General features: G+C 38.5%; 1 protein-coding gene across 1 annotated transcript; it reads left to right on the top strand.

Moving 5' to 3' along the window:
• LOC111471787 (ras-interacting protein RIP3) lies at nucleotides 1–10039 on the top strand. Its single transcript, XM_023117446.1, has 2 exons — nucleotides 1–602; nucleotides 8952–10039. The coding sequence occupies exons 1-2, from the start codon at nucleotides 118–120 to the stop codon at nucleotides 9595–9597; spliced, it is 1131 nt and encodes a 376-aa protein (XP_022973214.1). The 5' UTR covers nucleotides 1–117; the 3' UTR covers nucleotides 9598–10039.
• Nucleotides 10040–11088: the final 1049 nt, after the last annotated feature.

The raw sequence follows: 11088 nt of genomic DNA, 5'->3' as shown, positions 1-11088 counted from the left end.
CGAGTACGGGCAATCCCATGATGGCTTTCCGAAGCCTTCTTCTTCGTCTGTGCGAACTGCATCGCTCATAGATGCCATTTCCCCTCTCATTCAGCAGAGTCCAAGAAGCGAGCGAAAATGGACGAAGCTAAGGCAATGGCTGCCCAACACCAACAACAGCTACTCTTGCAACAGCACAAACAGCAACAGCAACAGCAGCAACAAACTCAGCAGCACCAGCAATTTCTTCTTCTTCAACAATTGCAGAAACAGCAGCAGGCTCAACAACAGGCCGCCGCTATCTCTCGCTTTCCTTCCAATATCGACGCGCATTTACGCCCACCGGGTCTTCATCTCCGCCCTGGATCCATTAACCTCCACCAAAACCCTAACCCTAACCCTAATCCAACCACGTCTGTTCCTAATTTGCAGTCTAACCCTAGCCCCAGTCAACCACCGTCTCAACAATCGCAGCAGCAGCAACAACACCAGCACCAGCTGCAGCAGAGAGCTATGCGATCGGGGAACCAGGCGGAACTCCAGATGGCTTATCAGGACGCTTGGCGTGTTTGCCATCCTGACATTAAGCGCCCCTTTGGTTCCCTTGAAGATGCTTGTGAGAGGTTCGTCCTTTTCAAATGCTTGTTTTTGGTGCAGTTTTTTTGTGTCAAGTTTCTAAATATTGTGTAATTATGTCTTAGAGCCTATTGCTAGCGAGGGGTTTGCTATTATTTGGAAGAACAAATTTTCACTGGCTAATTACTTGCAATTGGCATTCTTTTAAATTATGTTCAGATCATTATTTGTCTACTTCAGGGGGGTTTTATAAGTTTAGGGCCATGTAAATCTGGACTCTAGCGTATGCTTACTTAAAAGTGGAGCTTAGTGAATATATATATTGAGATTACTAGGCCACGCAGCATGAAGAATTGGCTCCCCGTGAATGTGATGCATCTTGTGCAGTAGATCTAGATTCTACGTTTGCAATTATGAATTGTGTTATGCAAATTCAAATTATTGCTTGGGTTGTTCTACTTTTGTATCTCGTTATCTTATGCGAAGTCGAGCATCTTGCAAATCATTTTTGTTCGAAAGAAGAAAATATATAGAAAGGCATACTATGGATAAATTATGCCTCGTCCTGTTCTTGCAAATCATTTTTGTATCTCGTCCTGTTCTTTTGGTTCTTTTTGTAACAATGGATAAATTATGTCTTCTTTATGGAGTCTTGGACACACAAATTATTTTTGTAATTATAGCCTGGCTCAAGTCCTCCAAAATTGGGAGGCTGTGCTACATTCTGTTCTGTTTTGCGCTTAATACACCTTCAATGCAAGTTCTATACATTCTTATATCTATTTCAATTGACGGGAAGTCTTTTCCCCCTCACTTCCCTAATCTACTTAGGGCCTTAGTATAGTCTTCTCTATATTAAATACCCTCGCAAACAAGTGTCTTATTAAGTTAAGATATCAAACTATGAACTTTTTAAGCCCACTCTTATATCATCCTGCCCATAAATTACTTTTTTTAGTCTTAACTTATGAAGAAATGTTTTTGTGATACTTTAAGAAAGATTTTGATATGATATTTTAGGAAGTTCTCCAGAAAACAATATGAGGTGGGTCTCAGGAGTGTACGACTCTCCTAAGCCAAAATGTAGGAAGGCTTTTTGAGAAGATTTGACAAATCAAATGGCCTATGTGGCTCTTGCTGGGGATTTAGATATTTCATTTTGACGAGTGCTATGAGACTTTTTACTGATTTCACTGAGGTTAGTAGCTGTTTTGACCTCCACTAGTGAACATGAGGCTTACCTTGTCCATATGGTGCGTAGTAGGATTGGTAGGGTTTTTTTCTATCCAACCGATGGTTGTATGCTTATGTGAGTGTGAGACGAGTGTTGGGTCCTAGACTACTTCAGATCGTTGGTGGCTTACTCTTAATTCAGGGTCTCAAACTTGGGGCCATTGTCCTTTTAGATTTGAGAATATGTTGGTGCACCTCCCATCCTTCAAAATTTCCTTTTTGGCATGGTGTAATGTGGATGTTCCCAAAAATTGGGAAGGGTATCATTTCATGGCGAAATTTAGGGCTCTTAAACGGGGGTTAAAGTCTTGGAATTAAGAGGTCTTTGGGGGTTGTAGGATTAAGAAGCAGAATGGTTTTTGGTAGATTCAATGTTATCAACAGTCTTGATAAGAAGGCTAAAGGTGGAGTTGGATTCCCCTATTCCTTAGAAGAAATCAGAAAGGTGATTTTCGAGTGTGACGAGAACAAGTCTTCGGGTCGTGATAATTTTTCTTTAGCCTTCTTATTAGGATAATTGGGAGGCCTTTAAGGAGGATCTTGAGTGGGTAAACTCATTAGAAAGTTTTTTGAAAGGGATATCATGGATAGTTCTCTAAATGAAACCTTTGTTTGCCTCATTCTCATAAAGGGAAGGGAAAATAAGGTTAAGGGTTTGAGGCCCATCAGTCTAGTAACGAGTGTGTGCAAGATTATAGCTAAAGTTCCGGTAATAGACTTAATAAGGTCTTCCCTCCAACAATTTCTTAGGCTCTTATCATTGGAAGGCAAATTCTTGATCAAGCTCTTATTGCTAACGAGGTTATTGCTAAGGATGCTATTGGATTGGAACTTTCTTGATAAGGTCCTCAAAAAGAAAGGTTTGGGTTACAAATGAAGAGCCTGGATTTGGAGTTGTATTAGAACGGTTAAGTACTTGATTCACATTAATGGAAGGCCTAGAGGTAGAATCAAAGCTTTTTGAGGCCTTAGATCGAGTGATATGTTATCTCCTTTCCTCTTCTTCTTGTTGTCAGTAGGATTGTTTCCGAAGGAGTAAAGGTAATATTATCGAGTAAAGGTAATATTATCGAGGACTTTGAGGTTGGGAGGATAAGGTAACACCCCTAGTTTTCTTAACCTAATTAGTGACGTCACCCATGCATGCATAAATCATAAAGCGGAAATTCATAATAAATAGCTTTGGAAACAACACCAAGGTCTCTTACATAAAAGTTCAAAAACCCGTATTAAACATATCCTAGAAAAAGAATTCATTCGTTAACTGAAAACAAAAAAAATTAAATAAAACAAACATTCATCGATTTAACTTAAAAACCTAATTATAACATATCTTGCCCAACAATGCCCTCTCATCAACTTCCATGGTATCCTCAGCCTCCACCGTCAACCGTGCATAGGTGCCTTGCCTTTACTTGAAAAATTTAGGTAGCACGTGGCTTGAGTACTTTATGAAATACTCAGTGCACCCACATTGTTGGGGTTAGATATGCAAACACACTCAATATATGAGTGGGACCTATCTTTCATAATCTTTACATGACCTTGGACTATTTTCTCTTCTGGGTAGGGGCAGGGTTGGATGTAGGGTACTTCTCCAAGCACAGCCCACGTACGCACACATGGGCCCACTAGGCTGGCTCGTATTACACGTCACCGCACATAACAGAAAAAGCCCGCATGATATCATGGCGAACATAGATATCAAATTCTTACTTTCATGACATAAAGGTGACATAAAGGGGAGGTATCCCGATGCAAATGACATACAGATATGCATAAGGTTCAATGACTTGCATTTCATAACATAACACGTAATATAAAATACATTTCATTTCCTTCATGCTTTTCATACCATAGCTCAATAACGCTAAGTGTATGCATGACAACGTTCATCACATTCATAACATGTAATACTAACATTACATCCATAGCATTTCAGTTTATTTCATAACATTATCAGAAAACATAATCGATGCATAACATGGACATTTCTCATAAAATATGGTGCATGCAAAAGCCACAAGGCACACACCAACATACAACATATATTAGGCTAACTCCAACAGTAAAGTCACTCAACTCCAACAGTGAAGTCACTCACCTCGTTGACCTTGGTTGAAGTTTACACACAGTAATGGCCAACTACTTTTTATAAAAACCACATAATATACTTAAAAACAGTTCATAACGTAATCGAGCTAAATCTCATGTTAACTATCAGAGTAAGCCTCTAACATAATCTTTTTTTTTTACAATTAAGAGTCATACTGAAAAGGCAAAAACAAAGGTAGAAATGGCTTCAAAAGGGCCAAAAACTTAGGAATCGGTATATTATAAGTATATCGAGCCGACAAGTTGAGTCGCGGGATTGGACGGAGCCGAGCCGACGGTTTGTACGCATGTGCACCGACGAGCGCCCAGAAGACGAGCGCCTTTAGCTTCGTCTTCGGCTTTGCACGTGTGCACGGAGGTGGCTAGGCTCGCACACGTACGTACCGTCAGCTCGGCTCGCACGCGTACGTACCATCAACTCAGCTCGCATGCGTACGTACCGTCGGCTCGGTATACTTATAATATACCGATTTCTAGGTTTTCGACCCTTATAAAACCATTTTTGCTCTTGTTTGACTCTTAATTCTCAAAAAACAGATTAGGTTAGGGACTTACTTTGATAGTTAACATGAGGTTTAACTTGGTTATGTTATGAGAGGTTTTTACGTATATTATGTGGTTTTTATAGGAAGTAGTTGACCGTTGGAGTTGGCTTACTGTGTGTAAACTTCGGTCAAGGCCAATGACGTAAGTGACTTTACTGTTGGAGTTAGCCTAATATGTTGGTGCGTGCATTGTGGCTTTGCATGCACCATATTTTATGAGAAATGTCCATGTTATTCATCGATTATGTTTTCTGATAATTTTATGAAATGAATTGAAATGCTATGGATGTTATGGTATTACATGCTATGGGTTATGGTATTACATGCTAGGGATGTTATGTTATTACATGCTATGATTGTGATAATGTTGCCATGTATACACTTAACATTGTTGAGTTATGTTATGAAATGCATGAAGGAAATGGAACGTATTTTATATTACGTGTTATGTTATGAAATGTAAGTCATGAGAGCTCATGCATATCTGTATATCATTTGCATCGAGATACCTTCTCTTTATGTCATGAAAGTAAGAATTCGATATTTATGTTCTCTATTATATCATGCGGGCTTTTTCTATACTGTGGCGTCCAGTGATGTGTAATACGTTGTGCCCGACCAAGCCAGGCCTAGGGATATGTATACGAGCCCGTCTGGTGGGCCCATGTGCGCGTACATGGGCTATATGTGGAGAAGTACCATACAGCCCAAGGCCATGTAAAGTTTATAAAAGATAGGTCTCACTCATATGTTGTGGGCTGTGTGTGGAGAAGTACAATCCATCCAACCGTGCCTAGAAGAGAAAATAGCCCAAGGCCATGTAAAGTTTATGAAAGATAAGTCTCACTCATATGCTGTATGTGTTTGCATATCTAACCCCAACAGTGGGGTGACTTACTGAGTATTTCATAAAATACTCAAGTCACGTGCTACCTAAATTTTTCAAGTAAAGGCAAGACACCTATGCACCGTAATTTTTCAGGTAAAGGAAAGACACCTATGCACGGTTGATGGTGGAGGCTGAGGATGTTGATGAAAGGGCGTTGGGCAGGATATATTTTAATTGGGTTTTTAAGTTAAATTGATGGAGGTTTGTTTTATTTAATTTTTCTGTTTTCAGTTAACGAAGATTCTTTTTCTAGGATATGTTTAATTCGGGTTTTTGAACTTTTATGTAAGACCTAGGTGTTATTTCCAAAGCTATTTGATTATGAATTTTCGCTTTATGATTTATGCATACATGAATGACTTCACTAATTAGGTTAAGAAAATTAGGGGTGTTATAGTTGGTATCAAAGCCAGACACCTGGCGATGTGCCAGCGAGGAGGTTTTTCCCTGAAGGGGGTAGACACGAGGTGATGTGCCAGTAAGGATTCTAGGCACCGAAGGGGGGTGGAGTTGGTGGGGGTCTCACATCGATTGGAGAAAGGAACGAGTGCCAGTAAGGACGATGAGACCCAAATGGGGTAAATTTGGTAAGGTTCCCAAAACGATTGGAGAAAGGAATGAGTGCCAGCAAGGACGATGGGCCCTGAAGGGGGGTGGATTGTGATATCCCACATCGGTTGGGGAGGAGAATGAAAGTGTGGAAACCTCTCCCTAGCACACGCGTTTTAATAACCTTGAGGGGAAGCTCGAAAGGGAAAGTCCAAAGAGGACAATATCTGCTAGGGGTGAGCGTGAGCCGTTACATGATCTCTATTCACATCCAATTTACCCATGATACTATCTTTTTTTATTCAAGAAAGTAGTCTTCCTTTTTGGATGAGAAAGACGTTGCCTTCTTGGAAGAAAATTTATTCTTTAAAGGTGGTTGATTGTCCCTTATTTGTTCGATGTTAAGAAGAATCCCTATCTACTTTGTCACTTTTTATATGTACTCTGAGAATATTTGGAGTTTTGTTTTAACAATTCCTTTAGGTTAAAACTTTCTTGGAGGAAGGTTTTTCGACTCCAGAAACCAAAGGAAAGAGGGTTCGGTAGTTTACTTACTCTTTAAAGGTGTTTGTTTACATCTCTAAGGAGCAAAGAAAAGTAGTATTCTCCATAATAGTGTCAAAATTTGAGTCTTTTTCTGTGAAGACTTTAGCAATGAGTTTTTTTTCAAATGCTCCAAAGAAAAGCTATGTTGAAGTACCACGACGACGTCTCCTCCTTCTGCATCTTCAGTTTCTTCGTAATCATCTTCTAATTGGGGTTGCCGACGAGTGCCTGAGGAAAGAGAGATTGCAGTAAATATTTGAGAAAAGGATGAGGGGTAGGTCAAGAAGGTTGAGTGGGTTACCTGAAGATGGTTCTCGGGAAAGGACAGAACGGGTTCTCGATGAGGAAGCGGCAGCTCGAGAAGAACTGCTTGCAGGCGAGCCTGGTTGAGAGGTGAAGAGGAGCAATTTCGCTCAGATAGTTATCCATGGATCAAACTTTCCCAAACCTCCACTAAGACCTAAAGGTGGGAGTGGCAGAAGGGTTTGTATGAAGGAGCTCTGATGTTATTTGGTCTATTTCCGAATGGTCTTTTTTCCCGTGAGAAAGTAAGAAAGGAAAGTGTGATTTTCGTTGGGAAGGCAGTAAACCAACCAAAGGATACAATCTCAGCATGCTCCAAAATTTGGCAGCCAAGGGGCAATTTTTGATGAAGTGTACATCTGTGTTTAGCATCCCTATAACAAAGAGGACAACAATTTGGAGAGAGATAAATCCAAGGGAGTCTCCTTTTGAAGGCGATTGTGAGTGTTGATGCATGAATGGCTGAGCTCCCACATTGAATTATATGTCTTTTTTTTCCTTCCTTCACTTCCTATCGTTTCACTTTCTATCGTTTCCCGTTCATCTTCTTCTGTTTGTGGAGTTACAAATTTGCACTATTATTTATTAACGTGGATCATAATTGTGCAAGAAAGAAAACAAATCACAAAACTACTTATTTATGCAATGCACATACGGTCAGAATTTGTGGACAACAATTCTTAATATATTCGGATGACATCTCACATTTCCTACGGAGGTAAAGGATTTTTTGGATATGACCTTAACGTACACCCTTTCAAGAATGTAAAAGCCCTATTATGGAAAAACCTCATTATGGCTTTCTTTTAGAATATGTGGAAAGAAAGAAATCAGAGAATTATTTGTAGAAAAGATACAGACCTACACAAAACTTTTGAACAATGTTGTTTACCGAACTATTTCTTAGTTTAAACTGTCTAATATTTTTACTTCCTACCGTTATACTTCCTTTTTTACTATCTAATGTTGCAATGGGAGGTCTTTTGTAAACACCATGGATGACATCCATTTGTAAATTTCAATCATCAATAAAATTTTCTCTTATAAAAAAAAAAAAAAAAAAAATTCTTTTTTTAATTTGTAGTTAGTTCTTAAACTCCCTTTTTGTTGGACTTGTTTTTTTGTTTCCCTTATATGTTCTTCCTCTTAATTAAAGCTCTGTTTTTTAACGAAAAGTTAATTGTTAATTGTTATTTGTTTTGCATTTTGTTTCCATTTCCTGTTTGCTTTCTGCAGTTCTTTTGTAGCATGAAATGCTTTTTTTAATTTCCCTTTTTGGTTGTGGTTATTTTATAATTATACTGATTTATTATTCTGAGAAGAGCTTCAGTGATCTCTTTATGAAACCTTGGCTTCCAATAGACGTCCTCAATTTATAATTATTACTATTATTATTGTTTTGAGGGGGATATGGTGAAATTAGAAACCGACCTCTTTTTATTGTCACTATTATTATTACTGATATAGAGGGCTCTCCGGTGTATAATTTGTTGAGGATTGTTGAGTGGGAGTCCCACATTGGCTAATTTAGTGGAAGATCATGAATTTATGAATGAGGTCTTTTGGGGAAGCCCAAAGCAAAGCCATGAGAGTTTAAGCTCAAAGTGGGCTATATCATACTATTGTGGTGAGTCGTGGTTCCTAACATGGTATCTGAGTCATGCCCTTAACTTAGCCATGTCAATAAAATCCTCGTGTCGAACAAAGAGTGTTCCTTGTTCGAGGGCTTTAGAGAAAGGAGTCGAGCCTCAATTAAGGAGAGACTGTTTGAGGGCTCTATAGGCCTCAGGTGAGACTTTATGATATACTTTGTTCGAGAGGAGGATTGTTGAGGATTGTTGGGAGGGAGTACTACATCGACTAATTTAGTGGAATATCATGAGTTTATAAGTTGGGCCTTTTGGGGAAGCCCAAAACAAAGTCATGAGTGCGTAAGCTCAAAGTGGACAATATCATACCATTGTGAATATTCGTGATTCCTAACATAATTAACATATCATGTAACTATCTGCAACACACAATTTCTCGATGGATTCTATATAGGCTAGGTCGATCCGTTACGAATTTAAATAGTTCCATGTGGTCTTTTCTTATTCCTTCTGTTACTTGGTTATTTTGTATGTGTGAGAGATCACAGGGTTCATAGTATCTGTTCTTCCATAATCTTATATCAATTTAATGATTCATTGATGCATTATGCAAAAAAAATTGTACAGGCTTCTGCCATACCATGTGGTGGCTGACTATGAGGCAGAAGAAGATGATAGAATCCTCGACTCGGATCCAACGGGCCAAATGTTGTCACGGTCACAGCAGTGGGACCATAACATCTCGGCCAAAATTTCCGAGTTTATTGGCACTTTTGAGAAGCAGGTATTGGCTTTCAACATCATAACTCGAAAAAGAGCATTGGGGGAGTTCCGTTCAGAAGAAAGATTGATGTTTGAACAAGCCCTTATGCAAGAAGAGAAACGGAAACTTCTTGAACTAAAAGCTGAGATTGAGTTGAGAGGGAAGGCGAGCAAAGAGGCTCAGGACGCCAAAACTCGGATGGCAGCTATGATGCAGCCTGACCAAACACGGGGCGAAACACAGGCTAACGAAATGATGGTTCGTGCTCCTATGAGAACAGGTGCACATGTTGGATCCCAAAGCAGCGATGTTCCAGTTGGCCATGGTGTCGGGGAGCAGGAGCAAGTTCATCCAAGCGAAATGATCAATGGATGGGGAAACAACACCACACAGGGAGATGAGAAGGAAGCATCAGAGGACCTATTGAACGATGAGGAGGCCGAGAATGGTGATACGGGCATGCATGATAGCTGGCGTGAAGTCGGAGAATTTGATCTGAACACGAGATGAAATGTTCATGGAACAGCTTAATAATGGATCAAGTTAAAGTGAAGTAGGGTTGGATGAAGAAAAATGATGAAGGGAAGTGCCTGCATATTTGAGGAACAATATTTGAAAGCCGAATTGGCGGTTGAACTCGAGGATGTCGGGTTCGTCGGATGTTTTAGTAGGAAGTACGTATGTTGTAGTTGTGTATTGGTTGATAAAATTACTACAATTTCCAGAAAAAGAACATGCTTGGCTTGACTGAAAAGCAGTGTGATGTGTAGATTTGAGAAGGAAGAAGAAATTGACGAGAAAGCTTCCTAATACCTCAACTTGATGGGCGAATGCAGTATGAACCACATGAATACTCACAATTGTAATTTATTACGTTGTTTTCTTTAACAACAAATATTTGAAACTAAAACAATTATATGAATGTCTGTATTATGCATATGCCTTTTTTTTTAATACCATTTGGCGGCAACCTTAAACCTTACTGATGCTAGAAAAATCATCCATTCTGATTTGTCATTTAAATAATAGTTGGATAGATCATGTGTTGAACTTTTTGAACAAAAAACACATTTTCCAATAATTAAAATTGTTAAGAGCTTTTTTGGAAAAGTTATAAAAACAACCTATATCATATCCAAATGATATATCTAACCTGAATTTGTTGAATTTGTTACATGTGTTACATGATCTAAGGTTAAGAAGATTTAATTGAATTTGTTACCTGATCTAAGGCATTAAAGCTTCTGAACTGAACCGGATGAGATTGCTATGTAACATATTGATAATTTCTTTGAAAATTTTATTTATTATTTTAATTTCATAACTTCTGGACAAAATGATGAGAAGTTGCTCAACAAAATGGTACTTTTTTAGTGGACATTCGAAGGACAGTGGAGAGTAACCTATGAATCATGGTCATAACTCGTAGTAGGTTTTGAAAGATAGTAAGAATAACTTGCAAATCATAGTGCTATCACTAACATCTTTTACTGAGTTGGGAGGGCATTTGAAAGATAGTGGGAATAACTTGCTAATCATGTTCGCTACCACTAACTTCTTTTACTCATTATGAGTTTCTTTTGTCTCTTTAAGTGGGTTGAGTTTTTTTTTTTTTGGTGGAGAAATAATTTGTCATTTTTAAATTTCAAGCAATTCTTATAATAGATTGAAAGCAATACTTGTAATAAATTCGTTCAATTGTGGAGGGACTCAATTTAAAACAAGATTTCAAAAATAATCCAATTATAATTCTTTTTTTTCTTTTTTTTTTTTTGGGATAGATTGAAAATTAGGATTGCGTTGGCTAAATCATTTTGAAGAATTGAAATGCTTTTGTAAAGATTTTAAGATAAAATACCAAAGCAGCGAAATGAGAGAATTGGAAGTAACATAAGATTCCAGTTGACATATGTTTATGAAGTTGAACCATTCCTAACAAGCATTTGTAGGTTCAGAATTGCCCATTGCACAACCAAAACTCCCCAACTGTTGGAACAAACG

The sequence above is a fragment of the Cucurbita maxima genome, unplaced genomic scaffold (genome assembly GCF_002738345.1).
Source record: "Cucurbita maxima cultivar Rimu unplaced genomic scaffold, Cmax_1.0 Cma_Scf00058, whole genome shotgun sequence".
In the NCBI taxonomy this organism is placed as follows: Eukaryota; Viridiplantae; Streptophyta; class Magnoliopsida; order Cucurbitales; family Cucurbitaceae; genus Cucurbita; species Cucurbita maxima.
This window is presented reverse-complemented; position numbering and strand designations above follow the sequence as displayed.